Here is a 27,292-nt window from a genome sequence, read left to right as displayed (position 1 = left end):
TGCAGAACCGCACATTTATCAGTGTTACACCTCATTTACCACTTGTATGCCTCCAACTTATCCAGATGCTCTTGCAATCTCCTTCTGCCCTCTCTGGTGTTAAGTACTTTACATAGTTTTGTATCATCAACAAATATGGATATTTTACTGCACAAGCCTACCAGGTCATTACTAAATCTATCAGAAAGAATATCGCCCAATACTGCCCCCTGTGGCACCCCACTAGTAACTGTGACCCTCCTATACTGCCACCTGTGGTACCCTACTAGTAATGGTGACCCCTCCTATACTGCAACCTATGGTACCCCAAAAGTAACGGTGACCCCTCCTATACTGCCCTCTGTGGTTCCCCAATAGTAACGGTGACCCTCCTATACTGCCCCCTGTGGTACCCTAATAGTAACGGTGACCTATACTGCCCCCTGTTGTACCCCACTAGTAACGGTGACCTATACTGCCCCCTGTGGTACCCCACAAGTATCGGTGACCCTCCTATACTGCCCTCTGTGGTTCCCCAATAGTAATGGTGACCCTCCTATACTGCCCCTGTGGTACCCTACTAGTAACGGTGACCTATACTGCCCCCTGTTGTACCCCACTAGTAACGGTGACCTATACTGCACCCTGTGGTACCCCACTAGTATCGGTGACCCTCCTATACTGCCCTCTGTGGTTCCCCAATAGTAATGGTGACCCTCCTATACTGCCCCCTGTGGTCCCCCACTAGTAACGGTGACCTATACTTCCCCCTGTTGTACCCCACTAGTAACGGTGACCTATACTGCCCCCTGTGGTACCCCACAAGTATCGGTGACCCTGCTATACTGCCCTCTGTGGTTCCCCAATAGTAATGGTGACCCTCCTATACTGCCCCCTGTGGTACCCCACTAGTAATGGTGACCCCTCCTATACTGTCCCCTGTGATACCCCACAAGATCTAGTGTCTCCCCAGTCCAGAACTTCCCTCCTGGTAGAGGCTGATCAGGTTGGTGTGACAGCAGCGATCTCTCATAAACCGACTGATATGGAGTTATCCTCCAGGATGGCGTCTCTTAGAAACCCTTCATGTTACCCACAGTAGCAGTAAGACTTACCGGCTGACACAGCCGTCTGCCGGTCTCTCTCAGATGCGAGAATGCAGCAGGTGTGTAATAACGTGTTTTTGCGTGCCGCCAATCCCCAGCACTATCTTGGTGTGTATGCAGGCGTAATACGTGCCAATAAGGAAGATGGAACAATGCCTCTGCAGCTCCACCTATTGGAAGTTAGCCTTCCTGCAAGGCAATGTCAGCCTCTTTATAACAATGACGGCCAAGACACAACATGCTGCGATTTTTTTCATACATGTAAACCACAGCTGTGAGCGGCCCAATACAAATCACTGGGCTGTCAGCACCGTGGGCCGTACAATAACCATCCCCCGTGTGCGACGGCCGCCAGCTCCCACGGGCACTTTCTGACTACTTTATAAACCCGGGATTTCCTCTCCAGGCCGCTCACACGGGGCGGAATAGGCCGCACCACAAGCCACGGTAAAAACTAGCCATCAGCCCTGTAGATTTGGTGTGGAATTGCGCAGCCGGGGATTTGGCGGCGTCCTGCGGTGTAATTCCGTCCCGTGTGAAAGGTCACTAATATGTATTTATGGCAGAGAATTCAGGCGCTGTCCGATCAGCCGACTATCACTAACAACTCTCATCCCTCCGCCTCACGTGTATTTATACTCCTCACTGCTGAGCTCCGCCCCTCATATACTGGTCACATGATGGTGACATCATCACAGGTCCTTCAGCCACCACTTCTCCTCACAGCTGAGCTCCGCCCCTACTGATCACATGACAGTGACATCATCACAGGTCCTTCAGCCACCACTTCTCCTCACTGCTGAGCTCCGCCCCTACTGATCACATGACAGTGACATCATCACAGGTCTTATTGCAGTGTAGCACACACAGAGCAGCTTGTGGTCGCTGCTGTTCTCTCTGTTATCAGCCAGCATTCTTCAGAGACTTGTATATAGAGGTAAGAGGTGGTGGAGGGTCTTGTGGGGAGGTCAGACACGTTCCATGTGGTTATTACTACAGGGGTGCGGGGGAGGTTATCCTCCAGTGGAGGGGGGAATGTATTTGAGAGCACTCACACAGGGGTGCAGGGGAGGTTATCCTCCAGTGGAGCGGGGAATGTATATGAGAGCGCTCACACGGGCGGATTGTCCGCAGGACGCGGCGCAGAGGCCGATATTGGCAATCAGTGCAGAAATCCCCATCAACAAACCCATTGGCCCGGGCGTCGCTCTTCCGGGCGGGCCGGCCTGTCATTGGCCCGAGTCCCTCTGTCCCTATAAATCTCCCTGTTTTTGCCCCTACTAACAGATTTCCATTAATAATCTACAGTTGTGGCCGAACGCTCTCAGACTGACACAAGTTCTGGTTTTCACAAAGTTCCTGCTTCAGGTTTTTTAGCTCTGTTTGGCCGCCATCACACCGGTTTTCTACCAGCTATTAGCTTTTATACTCAACCTTATTACTGGAGTTTCCCACACTGAGGAACTTCTGCCATCTCTGATATCCATCGGTGTCTGGAGAGGTGACCCATTATAGTGGGGAACAACCATCCTATATCCTCTATCTCACACACTGGGATCCTAATAAACTGTGAATTATTACTATTAGTTGAAATGCTGCATATTTACCTCCAACCATGGCCCCCACAAGGGGAAGGGGTCTACTGTTGCCAGAGCTTGGGTGAGGGGCGGGGACGGCCGGGCCAGCAAAAGATCATTTTAAAATCTGTAGATGTTCCTAAATTTTTAAACTGTTTCTTTTGTAGAACTGCATTATTATGAGATAAGTTAAGATTTCTAAGCTCAGTCAGTTCTCTATGAACTTTGGGGGAAGCCGTACAATGAGTGGAGATTTTCAGGGGATTTTTTAACCTGCAGGTGGGGATAAATGGTGTTGGGAATCTGACAACCCTGCCTGCCGCGTCCGGCGTCACTCTACCATCTCCAGACAGTCACATGACCATCCCTGCTGTTCTCATCCATCACGATATTAGTTGTTGAATTTCCATTAAACAGTGAGAATCCAATAACCCACAAGGGCCGTTTATTGTGTTTGTAGGGATGGGGTTGCTGTAGATGGTTAATTCACCTGAATATTTCTGTCGAGTAACACTTGTTTTTTCAGATAGTTAACCTGTTGCTTAGTCTAAATAACATTATAACAGTGAAATTTGATCTGGTTAATAAATTTTAAAGAATACTTTTTCTCAATGGTGAATAGTGACGATACTTTCAGATTTAGTGACAACTACGAACATGAATCAGGCTCCTTTTAAACCAAGATTTCAAGCTTAAATAATCAATTGGTCATCAAACTACCAGAAAATGTTATTAAGGCAAATACTGAACAAGAAGCGAATGCACCCCATGATTTACTAGTAACGTCTGCGGAGCCGATTGCATCTCCTAGTACTACATCACAAACCACCTCCAGCTGCAGCCAACCTGTTCTTCTGCCGGCTGAATGTAGAAATGATTGAAGATACTTCGTCTTCTGAAGGAATCCCAGAGGAGGAGGAGAAGGAAGGTTCAGCTGAGAGATTTCCATCAATCCTGATGATACAAATACGCTGATGATACAAATCTAGCGCTGGATTATGATAACGCTGATCTGGACGACCCGCGCACGGGGCCATTAGAAATCATGGAGAGTCTGAGACAGAAAAGTATCTCTTCTTATGCTGGTTTTTCAACAAATCAGTCTTGTAGAGGTGTACTATAGAGAATGGCCTGTAGGGGGCAACACACAGGCATTCTGGTGCCGGAGAAAAAGTAAAAAACACCCACAGGTATGGTATGGATCGCAAGATATATGTCACAGAGGTTGTTGGCTTCTGTGATATAGATCGGTTCAATATTACTCCAGGTCAGATCTTCCACCTGAACCAGCAAGCTATGTAAAGAGACAGGTGGAATTGAGGAAGAGGTGTGTGTCTGGGAGAACCAGACTTCTGTTGTGACCAGACTTCTGTTGTAAGCAGAGAGAGACTCTGTGACTAAACAGAGAGCTATGTTGTCCCGGCAGGACACTTGGGGAACTCTGGCCCTAGGATTGGGGTCTGGAGACGCTACAACACAAAGACAAGCTGTGCTTCTGGACTACTGCAGGTCTGTGAAAGTAAACGGACTTATTGCTGTTTAGCTGAGTTGTGGACTTAAAGGGGTTGTCCCGCGCCGAAACGGTTTTTTGGTTTTTTTCCACACCCCCCCCCCCCCCCCCCCCCGTTCGGCGCGAGACAACCCCGATGCAGGGGTTAAAAAAGAACACCGCACAGCGCTTACCTGAATCCCCGCACTCCGGTGACTTCTTACTTACCTGCTGAAGATGGCCGCCGGGATCTTCTCCCTCGGTGGACCGCAGGGCTTCTGTGCGGTCCATTGCCGATTCCAGCCTCCTGATTGGCTGGAATCGGCACGTGACGGGGCGGAGCTACACGGAGCCGGAATCCTGCACGAGCGGCCCCATTGAGAAAAGAAGAAGACCCGGACTGCGCAAGCGCGTCTAATTTGGCCATTAGACGCCGAAAATTAGGCGGGCTCCATGGAAACGAGGACGCTAGCAACGGAGCAGGTAAGTGAAAAACTTCTTATAACTTCTGTATGGCTCATAATTAATGCACAATGTACATTACAAAGTGCATTAATATGGCCATACAGAAGTGTATAGACCCACTTGCTGCCGCGGGACAACCCCTTTAATTGCTCCTCCTGTGGACTGCAGGAGGATTAAATTGATGAACTTTGCAAACTTTATGTTTTTTTTTTTTCTGGAGACCCAATCGTTTCTGTTATGCTAAACTTATGTTAAATAAACTGAACTAAAAGTTATCATTGGCGTACTCATTAACCCCCGTGCTGTTACAGTCTCTTGCAACATTTTTTCCAAAGGATGTAAATGGTAAAAATTTTCAGGATTCACTGTTCTATGGGAAAACAGCCGATGAAAGAATTTCGGATGCTACTTTGTTTTTAGCTTCTAGATGTTTAGCTTTTCAATGGGGAAAAAAAATGAAATCAACAATGTTCACAATTGCTGCTTTTGGGGGATATTAGAGCTGATTGGAAAGTATGACAAAGTAACTCCTGAACACTTAGCTGAAGTCAAAAACCAGCAACTAGAGAAAAAAGATATACATGGTCAAGTTAATTATCTCTCCTTTTAAAAATGAGGTCATTGCCCTATGTGGTGAGAAACTCCTTGAAACCATCTTACAACAAAGAGAAGAGGCTATTTTTTGACTCCTTGTTGATGCCACACCAGATATCTCACACCAAGAACAAAATGTTCCTACACTCCATTATGTCCTATAGAACGCTAAAATTAGGAGCGGTTTATTATATTTGGAATTTTACTGGTAAAACTGCTGAGGCAATAACTCAGGAAATGGTTTCCATAAGCAACACTCAATGTACCCCTTGTTAACTTCTGCTCTCAAGGATAAGCAAGGTGACATAATTGAGTTAAAATAAGATTTAATGCCTCTAAATTAAATCGTGAAATGATGGCATTTTCTCAGAAGAGCAAAAGTTAAGAGATTCGTGGGGAACGTTTGATGTTCAAAGAAGACAAACCACTGGCCCTGAGAATGAAATTGAAGTTCAAAAACTAGAAGAAAAGGACTTCCAAGCATGTATCATTTTTCCTGTTTTGGATTTCATCATGGCAGACCTGAAAAGGAGATTCTCGGCTGCTAATTCTGTCTCTCATTTTTCCCCAGTTCTCACTTTTATGAACAAAAAAAAGGATGAACTAGAAATAAAAACTAAGAATCTTGTGGGAAAATCCCCAAAGGACTTGGCCGAAGAAAAAGTAGAAAAGGTCATTCATGGTACTGTTTTCATATAAAAACAAAGCCTCTTAAACTGTTAAATTTGATCTATGAAAGATCTTCCAGCTCTATTTGCCTGTTTGCAATGCACTTAAACTGTCCTGCTCCAGTGACCGTTTCCACAGCTGAGAGGTCCTTCAGTAGTTTTGCCAATTCCCGAAAGACCCGGCAACAAAGTACGATGAGTCAAGATAGACTCCTCATACTTTGGCCTTGGAAAGTGAGCTTGCCAAAAGAGTGAACTTTTCAGATGTCCAAGATAAGTTCAGCAAAAATAAAGACAGGAGATTGTTGTATTCCTCTGCCAACCTTTTTGTGTAAAAAGTCAGTATATATACTTTCTCTTCAGTTTCTTTCCATGATCAAGTTGAAACCAGTCTGGCATAAGATTTAGCTTTAAGTTGGCACAATTTTGGAATTTTGTTTATGACGGAGTGGCTTTTGCAGGTACCGCAGCCATGGGGGTATTTATTTAATAAAGAGAAAACTATTCAACAAATTGGTATAAATATTTATACTATCGGTCACAAGTCATTCCATCCTTTGAAGCCAGCTTCCATCTTCTTAGGTATTTCTGATATACCCTAGAACTATGTTTAGGATCCTTGTCTTGCTGTAATATGAACCTCTGACCAACTGGAGTATCAAACTGCTGTGGTAGCCCTTTTTGTCCAGTGTGCCAGTCACCCTCTGCAAACTGCCAACTCTGGATCCAGCAAAAGTGCCCCAAACCATCACACTTTCTCCATGTCTGACATTTGGTGTTGCACACTTTGCCACCATCCTTTCCCTTACTTGACTGTGTACAAAAACCCTGCGTGATGTAGCAAAGATGTCCGAGTTTGATTTACTAGTCCATAAGACCACCTTCCAGTCTTCGGTAGTCCATTGGAGATGCTGCTTGGCCCAGGCATGTCCTCTTTTTTTTATTTTGTAATCTGAGCAGTGGCTTTCTTACTGATACTCTTTAGTCTCAAACCTGCAGATGGAAGTCTTCTCTTCAAAACGGAAATGGAAATTTTTGCTGCATTAAGCTGTACTTGAAGATTTTGTGCTGTGAGGCGCCCATCACACAAACTGTTGACTCTCAAAAGCCTGTCATCTGATTTTGTTGTTGCCTTCTGTCTGGCAGACCTCTTCCTGTCAGTTCCCAAGTGCCTTTTGATGGTATAGGAGACTGTACTGACTGCCACCTTGGCTTTCTTGACAACTCCCTGCAGGACAGACCTAAATTCTAAGGGTTATAATTGTCTATCTCTTTGGTTAATTGCCTTTTTCTTACTGCTATGAGAGTAATGTGCTCTGTGCTGATGAGCAAAACTGTCCAAATCCTGCTTTAGAGGGTGTTGTAATACAGTCTGTTCCAACACGGGTTATATAGAATTACAGGATTTGAATATACAAAAGTTGAAACCTGTAAGAATAGTTTGCATCTAATTTCACACTACAATTTGCTTTCTGTGCTGCAGAGCAGCCGTCCCACACCGCAAAGCAGAAAATAATGCTCATGTATATGGCCCCAATCAAAAGAATGAGGTTCATATTTGTGTGTCTCGCATGATTTTCTTGGCCGTGTGAAAGCAGCCTAAAATGTTTGACCAGTAGTGAAGTAATATAGTATCTCCAGCATTTAGACAACATTGTTCCTCAGACACACATCAGAAAGGAGGAAGAGGGAGGTTCAGTGCTGAAGAAGAAAATCGGTAGACAATTCATTAAGGAGATTTCATAGGGTGTAACTTTAATTTCCAAGCAAGTTCCAAAATCCTAAGCTGATCTCTCCATGCAGTATGGTAACCCAACAACCAGAACCCCCGGAGGTAAGACCGCAGATGAGAGATGGAGCAGGGGGTAATGGGAAACAGAATGCTGGCTGGACTACCGGCTCAGACTTGGTGGAGAGGAAATCCAACAGTGTTGCTGCTGTTTCACATTGGTGATCCGAGCTGCTGGAGCGCCGAGAAGAGGAAGGAAAAACTATAGTGACTGTAGCACTCCAGCGGTAAAGGATGAAACTGAATGGGAGCCGGCGGTAACCTAGATAACCATGATACTACAGATAGGAGGAATCACATACTAAGTAGTAGCAGAAGGTAGAAGTCGATAGGAGCAGATGTGAACTAAACTAAACTTTTTTTTGGAGTGCAGAGTTTCATTTTATACTAAATATCCACAGAATATGCCATAAATGATGATGTGGGCTCGGCCTCTGACACGCACCCACTATATGTGCAGCCAGGGGTCCACAGCAGTTACATCCAAGAGGACAATGAATGAAGAGGTGGCCACACATGTACAGCTCTCTGTTCACATCTATGGGAGTTATGGAAACAGCTTGGGCAGCAAGCTAGATATTTATGGCAAATCCCTAGAATCCATATAGTGAAGAACCTGAGAAGCTGATTCTCTCAGTGATCGATAAGTGAGGATGTCTGTATTTCACACATGATGATGAGGTTTCCTGTAGGATTTAGAGCCTCTTTATTTTTTTTTTTTATTTTAAGGCGCAGTACTAGACCCCTCTAGGCGATCGAATTTTCACATCCACAATTGTCCTTCTCCTGAATGAGCCACCAAGGATGAGCAAGGATGGGAAGGAAGTTACCAAAAGAATATTAGACATCTCCTTAGAGATCATCTACCTGCTGACTGGAGAGGTAAGCTTTTCTGTATTTTTGTATTATTTAACAAGTCAGACTAGGGGAAGAGAAAATACATTCTGGGAAGTAATAAGAACAATCCAGTGTCCTGTATAACGGCTTCCAGACCTTCCAAGTGAAGAAAAACAAAAGAACAGCCGAGAATGTGAAGATTGGCCACCAATGTGGTAATTTCTGTATGGTGGTAATCAATGAACTACCCTGTTTCCCCAAAAATAAGGCCTACCCTGGAAATAAGCCCTAGTTACACTACATAAAAAAACCATTACCTAGCAGGCTCGGTCCAGGTCCCTCCCACTGCTCTCTAGAGGTTCAGCACAGTTCTCAGCCGCGCGTACATCATCACTTCCTGGTTATGGCATTCATAAATCCCACCTGCAAGAAGATATGGCTGTGAATGGTTCACCCAGCGCTGCATTGATTGGCTGGGCAGCGGACAAAGAACCGCTGTGATTGGCCGTGGCTCAGCCAATTCATAAATCCTGTCTCTATAACGGGAAGGCTGTTGATTAGTTCTTCCTCCGCTGCTCAGCCAATCAATGCAGCGCTGACTAAACGAATCACAGCCATTGCTTCTTGGAGGCAGGATTTATGAATACCGTAACCAGGGAGTGATGTTTTATGAGCAGGGAGAACAGTGCGAGGGACCTGGACCGAGTCTGCTAGCTAAGTATAATAAGACCTTCCCTGAAAATAAGATCTAGTGCCTCTTTTGGGGCAAAAATCAATATAATACAGAGTCTTATTTTTGGGGAAACACGGTAATAGTAATCTTGTAGGAGCAATGAGAATGCTAAGTAGGCTTCTTAAAGAGGAGGAAAGGGCAGCCAGAAGCAAGCCCGATCACATGGCCGAGATTTGGATTTTTGGCACTAGGTTGACATCTATATAGATAGGAGAAGCACATGGACCATCTACTCTGCAATTATATTACTTCCCTTTTTTATCTCTTAGGATAGATGTATGTTTATTCTAGGTCCACTTAAAGGGCCACTCTGGTGATTTTTCTTTTCTCCTGTTATGTAATTAGTATAACCTGCTTAAACCCTTTCCAATGCAGTGTCGGAACTTGTCCAACATTGATATTTCCCGGCATATATTTCCAACACTCTCTTCTGCATAGTGTGATATATAGATATACTAGCTGATATACCCGGCTTCACCCGAGTTAATTTGGTACTGGTGTTTATCTGGTGTTCACACAGAATATCTTATGAAGTCGTGGTTACTTTAGAGATACCGGGGAAAAAATATGTTCACCATTTTGCATAGTTCTCTGCGTTACCCAGGAAACACCACGTGGAGGCAACCATGCGACGTTTCCTTTATATAAAATTACATCGGGAAGTGAGAGAATTAGATTCCGTACGTAAAATTTGGACGCTAGTTCTTTTGCGCTTAGAATTGAATAATCGAGTTGGGACCCAATAACTTTTCCTGTTTATGACCTAATCAGTGCTCCTGCCAAATTTCATGTTTCTACGACATCGGGAAGTTGGAAAATTAATAGTCAGTCAGTCAGGGCTTTCGTCTTTTTATATATATATAAAGATTACATATAGCTCTTCACAGGGGGACAAAAACTCTTATCACAGTTACTGCTGATGATGATTATAGGCTCCTGTCATACACTTATAATGTAGAAGATGGCAGCTCATCTTCTTGACTGTTTACTTATAGACTAGGTGAATATAGAAGGTAATGACAGTGAATGGCAGTGATCGCAATGCACATAGGAGAAGCCCAGAGTGAGAGAGACAAGCAGGTGAGCGGGCAGGGATAGAAAAATAGGTTTTCACTGGATGCCCCTTTAAATTCACTTTGATTTTTTTCCAACCACATCCGCTACAAGTTTGCTGGAAGCATCTGCTACTCTTTCAGTAAAATAATATTTTCTGACATTGCTTTTGATCTTCACTCCCATTAATGTCAGATTGGGCCCCTTGTTCATGGGTTTAGTGTCTTCCCTCCTGTAACATACAACATATGAAGGTTTCCATCATGTTCTCTCCTTTACCTTCTCTCTTTAGGGAACAAACCTCACTGTAATAATGATATATAATGACGGGACCAACAACAAGGTGCTGATCACTGCAGAAGGATACCGCTTTACCAATATACTGCTTTATTAGAAATATGTAATAACATTAACCTCAGTATATACACAGAATAATAAAGAATATTGGTTTGTGTTGGGGTATGGGGTTATACAGAAGGTATTACTGCAGTAATCACAGTTTGTGGATTCTAACTCTGATGTTTGTGGTACCACAGAAATGGATTTAAATGATTTTTCAGGGATAATTGTCCTAAATTGGAGGCAATGTACTGATTGTATGTTATCACTATAAAAGGTCTTAGGATCTCCCTGTCTATCTGTGAAGCGATCTCCCTGACGAGCGCCCCCACTTGATATGGGCTAACCTTGCTGTAACTCTTCAAAACCAACATTCAAAAATTCCGGACTGCGGCAGTATTTGTGTATCCGGTTGGTGCACCAGTCCGACCTCTTTATCGGATAAAAAGTCCTGTGGTTGGTGCTGGAGGCTCTAAAAAAAAGAGCCTTAAGATATTTTACATCTTTCCTGATCGATTTTATGAGATCTTCTACAATTGTCATTTTCCATCTTTGGACTTGTTCTATTTTGTAGGTGAGGTCTCCAGAACTGAACACAGTATTCCAGATGTGGTCTCATCAGACCTCTATGCAGCAGGATCACAATCTCTCGCTGCTGGAGGAATACTGGTTTTAGTCCTCTACATGTTTCTCTCCATATACAGGATTACACGATAGTGAAGAAGACATCGGGTGACGGTACGATTCCCAACAGCCATCTCCATGAGTCAGGAGGATGGAGCAGGAGCCAGAGCCCCATCACAGAGGCTCCTCCTCACTTACCGATACATGAGCAGAAGATCCTAGAACTCGCCAACAAGATCACTGAGCTGCTGACTGGAGAGGTGACCCTGCTGGGAATGCTGGGGAAATTATACAGTAACAGCACTAGAGGATTCTGGGTAATGACGTTATTATTATGTGTGTCAGGTTCCTATAAGGTGTGAGGATGTCACTGTCTATTTTTCCATGGAGGAGTGGGAGTATTTAGAAGGACACAAGGATCTGTACAAGGATGTCATGATGGAGAACCACCAGCCTCCGATATCACAGGGTAAGAAGAGACATACAAGATTCAGTGTGTTTTCCACTATTTATGTTTATTTTTTTCAGCGTCTTGTTGCCCTATACTGGCTTGAGGCCCTGATACCATCTTGTGCAGTGCATTTCCATGTGAGCAGTATGACAATTAATTTAGGATCTCACCAATTTAGGCTCTTTTGTGTCACTTTAGACCCCTATCTTTGCTATATGTGTCAAACATATCCATCAACTGATAGATGCCAAAGATTTGACAGCAAGGAATACAGGTGTAGTACGTGTAATATCACTTAACTGAGGACTTTTACTAACCCAATGTTGAGTCCCATTTTTACTTTAAGTTCACCATAGCTTGTGGGGTCCATTGATTAGAACAGATGAATAGATGGATTTGGGGAAAAGAATTCAGTGTATAAGCTCCAATTCATGTGTAAAAAAAAAAAAATCCAAGGGTGTAAAATTTTCCATATTTATGCTGAATGTGACAGTAAATTCTGGGATGTTCGGGAAAAATTCTTCCGTGGGTACTCAGTAAATTCTGGACGAGGAATGGTCCTTGTGTTTCTGGTACTTCAGCAATTGGTTGCATTGTGTCTGAGCTGAGAGCGGGCAGTGAAATGCTGTGAAGGGAAGCTGAATGCAGCTTCTAGCGCAGAAGAACAGATTCTCTGTGAACCCACAGCCGCCGGGAATGAAAAGCATCTTGAATCTGTTAATGAATTACAAGGGGGTACCCAAAGGAAACGGGAATCTTCTGGTGGGTGAGATGTTACTGTAAGGGGTTAATTTAGTTACTAGGCTATCAAAATACGAATAAATAGTTTAAATACAAAATGTGTTCTGGTTAGGGAAACAGGTGGTTGAGAATGGACTTCTCTGAAGCTGTTCAAGGTCTCTCTTATCTAGTGAACAAGAACATCCTGTGTTCTAAACTAACAAGATGTACTGTCTGTAAGTCTCCTTTTGCTTTACAATAGCTCATTAAGAAGGAATGTATCCTTGCAATTATTTGCTGACCAAAAGATAAAGTCCTTCCTGCCTGGGCAGTGGTCTATATAATCCAATGTTTTTGTTTCAATAAACTAGAAGCCATTTTGATCACACTCTGTGTTGTCAGCGTGTCTTCTCCAAGCGCTCGTTGATTGCTTATACTAATTTGGACCTAGGCAACATTAGCATCTGGTCTCTTTTGAAAGGACCCCCGACATTACTATTACCGGCTTCTATTGCTAGGTGAATGGCTGCAGAACCCTTCTGAGAAGGTTCGTCAGCCAACGTTGTTGGGGAAGGTTGCATTCGGCTCAAATGATTTTTTTAAGTTCTTTTTCCCCAACCAGTTTTTCAGATTTTCCCCTATTTTGTGATGGTTGGTTCATATGAACAACGTGCAGCTGCAAAACTTCGTTTATTTTTTTCCACTCAAAGACGGGGTTAACGAATGATCATTCATACAAATCCCTCACGACAAAACTGCTCCATAAACTGGGTGAGAGTGAGCTCTGCGGAGTTTAAGCTCTCGCTCTTTGCGGACGACTTGCTTGTGTACCTCTCATGCCCAAAAATTCAGGTAAACATTCAGGATGGAATGTGTTTTCACATCCTGGGTGTCTGGGCTTTATTCTTTGGGGCCGTGTTGAATAAAACTGGGTAGAGGAGGTCTGACAGCTCCCTTCTATCGGCTACCAGAGGCTGCCAACAGGCTGCAGTGTGTGGTCCTCAGTCATCTGATCACTGTTATTTACTAGATAATATCGATCACGTGAAAGTTAAAAAAAAGTTCAAAAGTTAACGTTTCACCTCCCGTCATGGAGCCACACGTCACCGAGGCAGAGGGATTTCAGAAAACCTAAAGTAGTCACTATAGCTTTAATACATAACTTTAATTTAGCTAAAATTAAAAATTCAGGACAACTGACAAACAAACATAAAAATAGAGATCCAACCATATGATGCTTTGTAAATGTAGAAAGATCAACCCCTCCAAAAAGGGATAGTATGTAGTCAGACCTAACTGAATAGTATTATGCCCGACTATCAGGGTATCAGGGCAGTTTTTTAAAATCTAACAATGTTCTATAGTAGCTAAATTATTACAGCCCTCTAAAGTGAAGGTTGTAGTGCAGTGGCTCAAATGGCTCAACGCGTTTCCTTATTCTCATAATTCATCAGGAGCCTCAATTTTAGGAGACCACAATAACTAGGTTTGATAGAGGACAAAAGAAATGTATCTAAAAAGACAGACAAACTGTCTACATATATATTATCAGGAATCTAAAAAAGCTCTAAACTTCCTGCCTGTCTAATCAGTCTAATCACCCCCTATAGGATCAAAAATAATCAAGTAAAGAGGCTAAGAGAAAGTTTATTATTTTTGATCTTATAGGGGGTGATTTGAAAATTTGCAGTGCAGGATAAAAAGTGTCCAATTTATTGTACAGGTTGTTATAGATGCAATGATAGCAAATGTGTTTTTTTTATTTAAAAAAAATTAAACAAAGAGGAGAGCGTGCACAAAGTTTTTTTTTTTGTGTTACTTTTTTAAAAACTATTTTAGCTATGTATGCATTTTTTTATGTCCTTGTAGGGGAATTGAACCTATGACATGAATTGTGGTTGTTGTCATTGATGCATTTAATAGTGTGGGCCAAGCATTATAAGGCTGGAAACTGCAGTTGTGGGGGAAAATTTTGATGTTTTTTTTATTTTACTTTTTTTGAAAGCCAGAAGTGGATTCAAAGAACATGGGAAACATAAAAGGAGGATTTATACATCATCTTCTTGGGTCTAATTCTGGCTTTTACTTGAAATACTGTATCAAAAACTGCAGGTCTTTTTCCAGTCTAGTAAGAATTTTATATATTTGGCTAATTTTGAAAAAAAGAAATCACTAAATCAAAATTTAATCCTAACAGAAAATCCCATTGAGGACTTTGATGGAAACTTCATGTCATCGCTAAATTATAAAGCAGAAGATGAAGATACTGTGCAGCACTCTCCAGGAGAAAACCTCATTACCCTTAATGTTCAGCCAGTATGTACCAGTACGGATCTATCATATAATCCCCCTAATCACAAGGAACCTTCTCCTGATCGATCTCAGCATTTTACTACAAGTACAGGTCACACCGGGGGTAACGGTCTGCAATGTGGAAAACAGTTTGCAAAAAGCTCAGGTCTTTTTACACACAAAAGAACTTGCACAGATGAGAAGCCATATTCATGTTCAGAATGTGGGAAATGCTTTGCAAAAAAAGCAAAGCTTAATGCACATGAGAGAATTCACACGGGAAATATGCCATTTTCATGTACAGAATGTGGGAAGGGTTTTACAAATAAAAGGGACCTCGTTATACATGAGAGAATTCACACAGGAGAGAAGCCATTTTCATGTGCAGAGTGTCAGAAATGTTTTGCACAGATATCAAATCTTGTTAGACATCAGAGAATTCACACAGGGGAGAAACCATTTTCATGTTCAAAATGTGGGAAATCTTTTAAGGCGAGAACATATCTTCTTGCACATCAGAGCCTTCACACAGGAGGGGGGCAATATTCATGTTCAGTATGTGGGAAATGTTGTGGTAAAAAGTCAGATCTTGTTAAACATCAGAGAATTCATACAGGAGAGAAGCCATTTTCATGTTCAGAATGTGGGAAATGTTTTAGGGATAGAACACATCTTCTTACACATCAGAGACTCCACACCGGAGAGGGGCAATATTCATGTTCAGTATGTGGAAAACGTTGTGGTCAGAAATCAGATCTTGTTAAACATCAGAGAATTCACACAGGGGAGAAGCCATTTTCATGTTCAGAATGTGGGAAATGTTTTGCACACAAGAAAAGTCTTGTTATGCATCAGGAAAGTCACACAAGAGAGAAGGCATTTTAATTTTCAGGGAAATGTTCTACTACTAATGCCAAACACGGGACTCATCATAGATATCACAAAGTGGAAGAGCCATTTTGATGTGCTTTATATGAAAACTGTTTTAAAGGAAATCAAATTTTGATTTCCTAGAGAAGAGTCAATATTCCTAATTTAAAATGGGCTAAATACTGAAAAAAAAACTAAAGAAATTGATACATCAGGTTAACAGGCATCAAACAGCCAGTAAAAAATTTTTTGTATGGAATTATTCTGGATTTTTCAAATTCTCAAAATTCTAGTTACCCTGCTGTCAACTGTAATCTGCATCCATGAAGTATTGTGGGTGTGAAACTCCTCTTACTCTTTTTAGAGAAAATGAGAAATCCACCATCCTAGTTTGTCCGAGCGAAGGAGATGTTGATGTAATCGTCGGCTATAACTGAACAACAGTCAAGAAGTGCATGATTCTCGTTCATTGTTCAGCTATTGGCTTGCTTTTAGATGGAACAATTATTGTTCACTTTTGTATGTTTGACTGACTTTGTGAACAGCAATCGTTCCATCTAAACGCACCATTATGAAAAAAAGGAGAGCCGCCTTTACCTTCACAGCAGAGAAACTGGATTATCACCATGAACCTTGCTTCCTGTTACTAGTGGTGTAATATGCTGCCACCCCACCACCCTAAATACACTCATTGTCAAAAATAACCCCTCCCCTGGAAGTTGTCAGAAGGGAATCATACTTTCTCTGTGTGATTTCTAATGTTGATGGAAGCAAGTAATTACAATATCAGGGCAAAAGAATTTATAGCAGTTTACTGACCCCTGGAAAGGAGGCTCTAATACCCTGTTGGGTTGCTTCTAACACTACTATTGTATTATATCTCCACCACAAGTATGGGTGGAAACCTAGTAATGGTCTGTATCTATCCAGTGTACGCTCACAAGCTACTGATTGGCTGCCTTGAGCAAGGTCCTAGCAGTGTGGGGCTTGAGTTTTGCCTTGGATAGAGGGTTAGGGTTAGTTTAATTGTTAGGCTTGCATTATTAGTTGTAAATGCTTCCATCTGACAGTGGGTCAGCAATCACATCAAAGCATTATATCAGCTAACAATGTAAGCGTAACGCTTAAACTAACCCTCCATCCAAGGGAAACCTCAGTCCTCACGCTGCTAGGACCTTGCTCTAGGGGACAGTGCCCGGGTGCCAGGTGATGGGACTGCTTAGAGCGGTGCATGCTGCAGCAGACTGGGAGACTGAACACTGCGGCTGCATTCTCCCTGCTTGCCCTGGTGGCATCCCATCCCCGGAGGCAGGGTTTTTTTTTGTGTGCTCTCAGTGCATCTACCATCTGCGGTTGCTGAGGCGCTGTGAGTGTCCTCTCTGCCACCACCCGATCTCCGCTGTTCCCGGGCCAGCTGCAACTGTTTCCGGCGGCTGATCGCAACTCTCCTCCCCGACGTAATCCCAGCTCTACTGCTTCTGGCACGGATTTTTGTGTTTTTGGGGGCCGGCACATCACCACAGTAGCAGTTGCTGGAGGGTCTGCTGTGGAAATCTGCAGCCAATCAGGACCTTTGGGGGCGTTACCAAGCCTAAGCTGTCACTCAGTAATTCTAGTGGAGACATAATATAATAGTACTGCCTCTAGCTTGGATACAAGATGTGATATGGTTGGCGATGGAGGCTCTAGTACCCGTTCGTACCACTTCTAGCTTGGATACAAGATAGGAAAATGGAGGCTCTAGTATCCTGTTGAGCCGACTCTAGCTGGGATACAAGATATGGGGTGGGCATGGAGGAATACAGGTTCCATATACTATTCTGCGGCATGTCAATCCACATTTGCTGTAATTGAGCCTCTGTACTATGCAATTATGTAGGCTCTCGAAGTTGGTGTCCCAGATGATCTCATACATGTTCTATTGGTGATAAATCTGGCGACCGGGTAGCCACAGAAGTGTGACAATCTTGTGGAAGCATTACTGTGACGCTCTTCTGGAAAATGCCTCTTGGAAGCCACCATGAGAGGAACACATGTGGCTGCAGGATCTCCTGAACATATTGCTGAGCTGTCATTGTCCCTCATACCACTAGGGGTGACTGACTGTTGTATATGATGGCCACTGAGAGAATCACACTAGCATGGGGGGGGGGCAGTGATGCCAGGATTAGTATAATTTTTCCCCCAGTGGACAGTGTACTTATTGGAGAAGCGCACGCTTCTTCATGTGTGCACTTCTTTATATATTAGGCGCAGCTCTGTGCTTATTCACAGCAATACATGACACTTTCTGGCATAAATTACACAAACATTTGTTGGTTTGGAGGCACATCCCCCTCCCGACAAGCCCGACTCTATTTTCAAAAAAGTTTCGGGGCTGACACAGGGCTGAAAAGTTGCAACATTTATCTGCAAGCGCCCCTTGCAGATGCTTTGGGACTTTTCTACTCCAGGAAACTGGTGTAAAACCTTTATAAATGTCCCCCAATCTTCAGACTACCTAGTCTGGCACAGTGGATTGGTAGAGTTTAGATGCCTGTAGATGGGTAGATTAGCATTGTGGAATCCATAGTGGGCATCTGGCTCCGGGCAGAGAACAAATTCGCAGCATGCTCCATTTATGTGCGGAACCCACGCGGAACGCTTCCATTGAAGTCAATAGAAGTCATCTGTTCCGCGGCCCTTCCGCAATTAACAATGCAGAAAGGTTGCAGATTCCAATGATGTTGGAAAAGCAGAAGTTTAAAAAAATCTGTGCTGTGCATGTCAGGCGGTGAGCTGTGCGGACCATCCGCAGTACAGATGAAAGCAGTTATACGCAGACCCCACTGCTATCAGAATGCAGAATCCAACACGCCTGCGTGCAAGCGGCCTTAGACTACCAATACACAATACAGTGTGCAGTAGGGGGCTAGAAAATTGCGGCAGCCATCTTGAATGACTGAAAATGGGACCCTGAATCAGCAGATAGTAGGGACATCGGCAGAGAAGAACACCAGGTGTTACACCAGGTTTACGTTAAATATTCTTTGTATGTTTTTCTTTTCCCATCATGCCTCTTCTTTTTGTAGCCTTCTATATTGTGATGTCAGCAGTAGATGTACTATTATCTGCAGAGACATGTTGCATCAGAATACATTACCTTGCTGGTATCAATAAAGAAAGTCTTATTATCACCCCTGACTGTAAGGCGCTATCTCTAACCAATAAGGTCCCGCTGGGGGCTGTTTGTTTTCTCCACTACATCCTCCTAATTATAACAGCCATTGGTTATTCAGCGCAGCGAGGCCGGCGCACCGATCCCATTCACTGGCCTATATGTCGGAGAGAAGCTCAGACCAGCATGCATCCCTGAGTGCATCTCCCATCATATCACTCATGCCCCTAAGGGGCGCTCTGTCTGTTATTTTTCTCCTCATCCATTCTCATAACAAGCCTCTGTTCCGCCTCTAAAACTCTCAGATTTGATTCCGTAAATGGATTGTACCAAGATTGCAAGTTAGCCCTTGTCCATAGGATGGCTGATAACTTGCTGATTGGTAGGGGGTCTCATCGCTGATCTCCAGAATGGAACTCTCATGTCCCGTTCTGCCTGTCACTGTGGGGATCGCTTCTTCCTCGCTGCGATGTCAGCATGAAGGAAGCGCTGGCCGAGCATGTACCATCAGTCCTCCATTCATTCCAGTGGGGTGACGGAAATACTTAACAGAAAACCACTCTGGTATCTCCAAAGCCCCCATTGAAAGAGAATAAACTGCTAGTAACACAGTATGTTAGGCTGAAAAAAGACATATGCTCATCCAGTTCAGCCTATTCCCCCCAATGTTGATCCAGAGGAATTAAAAAAAACCCCAATGGAATAGAAGCCAATTTTCCCCATTTAAGAGAAAAAAATTCCTTCCTGATTCCAATCTGGCAATCGAAATATTCCCTGCATCCTCAACCCTTCTGAAGTAATCTATGATATAACATATAATATTGTATCACTCAAAAAAGGCATACAGGCCCCTCCTTGTACTGTTTTAGTGAATTTTACTATCACCACGTCCTCATGCAGAGAGTTCCATAGTCTCACTGCTCTTATGGTCTTACAGTAAAGAACTTGCTTTCTCTGTTAGTGTAAAAACCACCTTTTTTCTAGCTGTAGAGAGCGCCCCCTTGTTACAGTCCTGGGTATAAAAAGAGGCTGAGAGAGATCTCTGTGTATTGTCCCCTGTTATATTTACACATAGTTATTGCGTTGCCCCATAGTCGTCCTTTTTTCTAATGTACATAATCCCAATTTTGATAACCCCTCTCTGGGTATTGTAGTCCGACCATTCCATTTATTACTTTAGTTGCCCACTTTTGTACCTGCTCAAGGTGTAATATGTCGTCAACCGGAGGGATAAACAACTTCAAAAGGGATTTATGAAACCCCTCATGTCCTCTCCAAGAACCTGGTAAATCCAACTCATAGGCAAGAGGATTAATGACTCGCGTTATGGCAAAGGAACCGATAAAACGTGGCGCAAGATTTAAGGAGGGAATCTTCAATTTTAAATTCTTCGTGGACAGATAGACCTTCTGACTGACCTCAAATGGCTCCGAAACAGTGGACCTTTTACAACTACGTAGTTGCATATGACCACTTGCTTCCTCCAGGTTCTTGTGTACACCATTCCAGACCTCCTGCAACTCACTAGTAACAACATTAACCACAGGACAAACTGTAGGTACTTGAATGGAAGTCAGGAACCAAGGATGTTGACCGAACGCACAAAAGAAAGGTGACACCCCTGTCGCCAAACTTATACAATTGCTTATGGCAAATTCGGCCAAGGGTAAAAACTCTACCAACTGACTGACACTCGCCCACAAAAAGATGCAAGTATTGTATTAGGTCTTGATTTTTATGTTCCGTTTACCCATTCGTCTGCGGATGAAACGCTGATGAGAAAGACAGATGTTCCCAAGTTTTTACAGAAGGCCCTCCAGAATTGGGCCACAAATTGCACCCCCAGATCCGAAAGTATATTGACCGGTATTCCGTGCAACCTTATAATTTCTTTAATGAAAATCCTCACTAATTCAGCGGCAGACGGTAATTTTTTTAGAGCAACAAAATGGGCCATTTTCGAGAACCTGTCCACAACTACCAAAATGGTGGAACAACCTTGTGACAGAGGTAGGTCAGTGACAAAATCCATGGACACGTGCGACCATGGCGTACCAGGTACTGGCAGCGACCTTAACGGTTCCTCAGGGCTCTTATGGCGACTCTTGCCATGTGCACAAGCTGAACACCGATTTACGAACTCCCGAACCAGGCTGGGCCACCAGTAGAATTGGGAACATAGCTCAAGAGTCCCCTGGACCCCTGGATGCCCTGCAAAATCGTAGGAATGAGACTCCTCCAGAACCAACAACTGCAGAGACATCGGTTCAAATAACTTCCCTGCAGGAACCCCCTCCGCAGCTTCTAGCTGATATTCCTGAAGCTGAGCCGGTAGGTTCTGTGTCAGGGCTGCCACCATGACACCGGAAGGGAGAATGCCTTCCGGAGAAGAGTCCCCAACCTCCAGGGTCCCGAAACTGCGGGAGAGGGTGTCAGCTTTCACATTTTTATCTCCCGGCAGGTACGTGACTGTAAAATTGAATCTCGAGAAAAAAAGCACCCACCTGGGTTGCCGCACATTGAGCCACTTAGCATTCTCAAGATACACTAAGTTTTTGTGATCGGTGAAGACCATGTGACCTGGTGTTAGGCCCCCTCCAGAAGATGACCCCATTCCTCAAATGCCCATTGCCAACAATTCCTTGTCCCCAACATCACAGTTGCGCTCGGAAAAGAAGGCACACAGAGTAAACCCTGAGTGGCCCTCCACTTTCTGGGAGAGGACTGCACCGACCCCAACTTCAGAAGCGTCTACCTCCAAGAAAAAGGGCTTCTGAGGGTCTAGCTGAGCAAGCACCGTTGCGGTGGAAAAAGCCCTCTTAAGTTGCTCAAACACCTCTGAAGCTTCCAGAGACTACGACGTCCGCTCCTTTTTTAGTGAGATCGGTCAGCGGTTGTGCAATCACTGAAAAATTTCCTGTAAAAGTTGGCAAACCCAAGAAAGCGCTGATGAGCCTTCAAATTATCTGGTTTAACCCATTGTGTGACTGTAGCAATCTTGTCTGACTCCATACACACATCAGTTGGAGTGATGATATACCCAAGGAATGACACGCGTTTGACCCTGAATGAGCACTTCTCCAATAAAACATAGAGCAGCTACGGGAGTACCAATTGTAACACCAAATGGAGATGTCTGACATGCGTGTCCCAATCTGACAAGTACACCAAAATGTCGTCCAAGTAGACAACCATAAAAACACCTAGGTCAGTGATGGCGAACCTTTTAGAGCCAGAGTGCCCAAACTGCAACCTAAAACCCACTTATTTATCGCAAAGTGCCAACACGTCAGGGGGCGGGGCTTATCACGACTTATGATTTTACCCCGTCGTTCTAAAAAGGACAGGGCCACTTCAAAATAGACTGGGTGCAGATTCTGACTGCTTTTTGGATGCTGAAATACTGCAGAATGTCCTCAGCGGAAATTTATGTGGAAAATTCTGCAGCATTTCCGCATCCAAAAAGTAGTCAAAATCTGCACCCGGTCTATTTTGAAACAGCCCTGCCCATTTCCGCAACCTGTAAACATGCCCCAGCGGTAATAGTGACCCCCACATCACAGCGGCCCCAGCGGTAATAGTGACCCCCACATCACAGCGGCCCCAGCAGTAATAGTGACCCCCACATGACAGCAGCCCCAGCGGTAATAGTGACCCTCACATCACAGCGGCCCCAGCGGTAATAGTGACCCTCACATCACAGCGGCCCCAGCGGTAATAGTGACCCCCACAGCAGCCCCAGCCATAATAGTGACCCCCACCCTACAGCGGCCCCAGAGATAATAGTGACCCCACCCCCCACCCCACAGCGACCCCCAGTGCATTAGGAACACCCCACAGTGGCCCCAGCGGTAATTGTGTCCCCCACCCCACAGCGGCCCCAGCGGTAATAGTAACCCCCACACCCCACAGCAGCCCCCAGTGCATTAGGGACACCCCCCAGCAGCCCCCAGTGCAGTAGTGACACCCCCAGCAGCCCCCTAGTGTAGTAGTGACACCACACAGTGGCCCCCCAGTGCAGTAGTGACACCCCCCAGCGGCCCCCCAGTGCAGTAGTGACACCACACAGAGGCCCCCCAGTGCAGTAGTGACACCCCACAGCGGCCCCCCAGTGCAGTAGTGACACCCCACAGTGCCCCTCCCGAGACCCACATACTTACCCCCTCCTCCTCCTCCTCCTCCTCCTGGAAGCTCAGCTCCTCTTCTGCTCAGTGACGTTCCCGGCATGCATATTAACTTTTTCTTACCCACTTCTGCCTCAATAGGTAATTTCCAGCAACCTGATTGGTTGTTTGGTGAATCAGCCAACCCAAACAACCAATCAGGTTGCTGGGAATTGCTGATTGCGGCAGAAGTGGGAAAGAAAGAGTTAATATGCTCCCGGCACACACTCTGACTTCAGTCTGCTGCTGGACGCCTCCCCCCTCCCGGCGGAACCAAGTAGTAGGAGACGTCGGGGCAGGGGGAGGGGGAATCCAGCTACACACTGAAGTCACAGTGTGTGCCGGGATCAGCGCGGCTAGAAGTGCTGTTTGTGAATGCGGGCAGGGGTGCCGCGGCCCCTGCTGGTATTCACAAGTGGTGAGCGGCGGATGGGGCGCGTGCCAGTAGGGAGGGCTCTGCGTGCCGCCTCTGGCACGCGTGCCATAGATTCGCCACCACTGACCTAGGTAATCGTGGAAGACCGCGTTCATAAACCCCTGAAAAAACGCCGGGGCATTGCATAACCCGAAGGGCATAACCAGACACTCGAAGTGCCCCAACGGGGTGTTGAATGCGGTTTTCCACTCGTCACCCCGAAGGTCAAGCTTAGAGTTCCAGCATGCTCCCACCACCTAATTCAACAGACCAGGGATCAGAGGGAGCGAGCACTGATTCTTTATGGTGATCTTGTTTAAAGCCTGATAGTCAACACAAGGCCGCAAAGACCCATCTTTCTTTTCAACAAAAATAGACCTGCTCCAGCAGGTGATTTTGATGGTCGGATATTTTCCTTGGCTAAAGCCTCTGAAATATAGGATTTAAGAGCCTCATGCTCCCGACCCGACAGATTAAATATGGCCCCTTAGGGATGGCCAATCCTACAATCCCATTCGCGGTGTGGGGGCAATACCTCAGAAAGCTTCTTAGAAAACACATCTTGAAAATCCCGTAAATAGTCTGGAATACTAATAGTATCGGTGGAGCACAATGTAACAGGCGTTAGATGATCCTGACAGAACCCTCCCCACCGAACTAGCTCCAGCATAGTCCAATCAAACTGAGGATTGTGCGTCCTTAAAGGGGTTGTCCCGCGAAACAAAGTGGGGGTATACACTTCTGTATGGCCATATTAATGCACTTTGTAATGTACATTGTGCATTAATTATGAGCCATACAGAAGTTATTCACTTACCTGTTCCGTTGCTAGCGTCCTCGTCTCCATGGTGCCGTCTAATTTTCAGCGTCTAATCGCCCGATTAGACGCGCTTGCGCAGTCCGGTCTTCTCCCTTCTCTTGGGTCTCGGCAGCAGCGGAGTTCTGGCTCCGCCCCCTTCTACGCGTCATCGCGTAGCTCCGCCCCGTCACGTGTGCCGATTCCAGCCAATCAGGAGGCTGGAATCGGCAATGGAACGCACAGAAGACCTGCGGTCCACCGTGGGTGAAGATCCCGGCGGCCATCTTCGCAAGGTAAGTAAGAAGTCACCGGAGCGCGGGGATTCGGGTAAGTACTATCTGTTTTTTTTTTTATCCCTGCATCTGGTTTGTCTCGCGCCGAACGGGGGGGCTATTGAAAAAAAAAAAAACCCGTTTCGGCGCGGGACAACCCCTTTAACCCATGGCAATCCCAGAACGATATCCAAGAACATCTTCTCCATGACCAGAAATGAAATAACCTCCGAATGTAATGCGCCCACCATGAACCGAAGTTCTGGTATCCTCCAACGCACTACCCCAGAGGACAGAGGGGTTGCATCTATACTGGTAAAGTGGATCGGCAAACCTAATGTGGTAAAACTTGACAACAGTGGTCTTACAAAATGCAAATGGATAAGGTTCGCGGCCGACCCAGAATCTATAAATGCCTGTCCCACCCTGTGAAAAGCCTTGTAAGACACATTACAAGGCACCAGTAATTTAGGGAGTACCTGATGACCTAGATGACCCTCCCGACAGTCACCTAGGAGCTGAGGTTATCCAGCTTCTTCCATAGCTGCCTTTCCTGGCAGGATGCGATACGATGACCAGCCTTGCCGCAGTAAAAGCAGAGTTGGTTAGAAACCCGGAAGCGCCTCCGCTCTCCCGGACCCAATCGGTCCACTTCCATACCATCATCTCCGGGGGTAGACAATGGAGTACAGGCTGTAGAAGTCATCAGAGACTTGACACCACTCTCTTGACAGGCCTCTAGCTTAGCTTCCCTTCTAGACCTGAGTCTACAATCAGCTCTGACTGCCAAATTCATAGCCTGATTCAAGGTGGATGGTGACGGATGGGACAGCAATAGATCTTTTACTGCGTCAGACACGCCTACCAAAAATAAATCTTTCAGCGCACAGTCGTTCAATGCAGATTCACCTGAATACTGCCTGAAACTACAGCAATATTCTTCTGCCAACTGGCATCCCTGGCGTAGAGCCAACAACTTACTGACTGCATAACCCACATGATCGGGTTCATCAAAAATATTCCTGAGCTCAAGAAAAGAAAGAATCTACCGACTGCAGACAAGCAGAATCAGACGGTAAAGAATAGGCCCAAAAGTGAGGCCCTTCTCTGAGCAACGACATAACAATCCCCACCCGTTGGGACTCAAACCCAGAGGAACAAGGCCGCAAGCGGAAAAACAACTTACAAGCCTCCCAGAAGACAGAATTTTTTGCGGTCTCCCAAGAACACCTTGGGTAATGGGCATTTGGGTTCTGGTACTGGATCAGCGGGCACTGCTCACCAACCACTGCTCATGATGGCTGAGATGCCCCGACAGGTCCTGAACCATCCCGTCCAGGTCCCGAATCTGACTGGTCATCGCATTTTAGGACTCCATTCACACAGTGAATCCTACCAAAAAAAACGCAGGAAAATATTTTTTGGGGCCAGTTATGATACAGTACTAGTGGGGTGCATAGGTACACATGGCTCGGGGCTCCCTGACTCTCACCCACGCCAATGTCCCTTCCTGGAGATAGCTCAGAAGGTGGACACGTCCAGGCCGCCAACTCTGACCATATGCTGCCTAGTGGCAGGACAGGAAGGAACCGCCGTACCTATGCAGGTGACTACTCACTAGTACTGACAGGCTAGGCAGATGGAATAACCAACAGGAAAGAAACCACAGAACACAGGCAGAGATGGATCGGGACAGGGTAACTTCCACTGGAGCAGGACCGAGGTCAAACACAAGGAGAACGGAACCAATAACTGGCAACTGCTATCAGAAGCTGCCAGACTATATTCAGGAGGATGCAACGTCATCCCAGGACGCCGCGGCGAACCGCATCACTGCCACCCTGGGTCCCTGACCGGCCTCATGGTAACAGGTGACATGTATTTTTCCTGGCCATGTACAGAACCACACATTTATCAGTGACCCCTCCTATACTGCCACCTGTAGTACCCCACTAGTAATGGTGACCCTCCTATACTGTCCCCTGTGGTATCCCACTAGTAACGGTGACCCCCTATACTGCCCACAGTTGTACGCCACTAGTAACGGTTACCCTTCTATACTGCCCCTTGTGGTACCCCACTAGTAATGGTGGCCCTCCTGTACTGCCCCCAGTGGTACCCCACTAGTAATGGTGACCCCTCCTATATTCCCCCCTGTGGTACCCCACAAGATCCAGTGACTTTCCCCAGTCCAGTCCAGAACTTCCCTCCTGGTAGAAGCTGATCAGGTTGGTGTGACAGCAGCGATCTCCCATAAACCGGCTGATACGGAGTTATCCGGCTATTTTCCTTGAGGTCCTCCAAGATGGCGTCTCTTAGATACCCTTCATGTTACCCACAATAGCAGTAAGACTTACCGGCTCACACAGCTGTCTGTGAGTCTCTCTTTCTCGCCCATGAGAATGCAACAAGTGTGCAATGACGTGTACTTACGTGCCATAAATCCCCAGCGCTATCTTGGCGTGCATGGAGGCGTAATATGTGCCAATAAGAAAGATGGAACAATATCTCTGCAGCGCCACCTATTGGACACAACATGCTGCGATTTTTTTTCATACGCGTAAACCACAGCTGTGAGTGGCCCAATACAAATCACCGGGCTGTCAGCATTGAGCGCCGTACAATAACAATCCCCCCCGTGTGCGACGGACGGCAGCTTCCGGGGGCACTTTTTGACTCCGTTTTGAACCTGGGATTTCCTCCCTGGGCCGCTCACACAGGATGGAATAGGCCACACCACAAGCCACGGTAAAAAACCAACCATCAGCCCTGTAGATTTGGTGTGGAATTGCGCAGCCGGGGATTTGGCAGCGTCCTGCGGTGTAATTCCGTTCCGTGTGAAAGGTCACTAATATGTATTTATGGCAGAGAATTAAATGTTGAAGACAGAAAATTCAGAC

General features: G+C 45.3%; 3 protein-coding genes across 3 annotated transcripts in view; all 3 read left to right on the top strand.

The window, feature by feature from the left end:
* LOC136612665 (oocyte zinc finger protein XlCOF8.4-like) overlaps positions 1–27,292 on the top strand; it is a 150,470-nt gene that overhangs the window by 36,376 nt on the left and 86,802 nt on the right. The gene's annotated exons all lie outside the window — the stretch shown is intronic.
* On the top strand, positions 8,401–14,310 carry LOC136615875 (gastrula zinc finger protein XlCGF66.1-like). The gene is made up of 4 exons (XM_066594187.1): positions 8,401–8,549; positions 11,334–11,513; positions 11,599–11,722; positions 14,294–14,310. Exons 1-4 carry the CDS (start codon positions 8,472–8,474, stop codon positions 14,308–14,310), a joined length of 399 nt encoding a protein of 132 aa, XP_066450284.1. The 5' UTR covers positions 8,401–8,471.
* Positions 14,626–27,292, top strand: part of LOC136615858 (zinc finger protein 271-like) — a 28,578-nt gene continuing 15,911 nt past the window's right edge. Inside the window, exons 1-2 of the mRNA XM_066594186.1 lie at positions 14,626–15,592; positions 20,832–21,074. Coding sequence (XP_066450283.1) covers positions 14,654–15,592; positions 20,832–21,074 — 1,182 coding nt within the window. The 5' untranslated portion in view covers positions 14,626–14,653. The remainder of the gene's footprint in view (positions 15,593–20,831; positions 21,075–27,292) is intronic.

This window comes from Eleutherodactylus coqui, chromosome 1 (assembly GCF_035609145.1).
Source record: "Eleutherodactylus coqui strain aEleCoq1 chromosome 1, aEleCoq1.hap1, whole genome shotgun sequence".
Classification (NCBI taxonomy): domain Eukaryota; kingdom Metazoa; phylum Chordata; class Amphibia; order Anura; family Eleutherodactylidae; genus Eleutherodactylus; species Eleutherodactylus coqui.
This window is presented reverse-complemented; position numbering and strand designations above follow the sequence as displayed.

Bases quoted from the DNA above. Each gene is read 5' to 3' on its own strand.
- LOC136615875 (XM_066594187.1), top strand. From the start codon at position 8,472: ATGAGCAAGGATGGGAAGGAAGTTACCAAAAGAATATTAGACATCTCC. The intron at 8,550-11,333 runs GTAAGCTTTTCT...CTCCATATACAG, and splicing joins TCTACCTGCTGACTGGAGAG to GATTACACGATAGTGAAGAA. The intron at 11,514-11,598 runs GTGACCCTGCTG...TATGTGTGTCAG, and splicing joins CTGAGCTGCTGACTGGAGAG to GTTCCTATAAGGTGTGAGGA.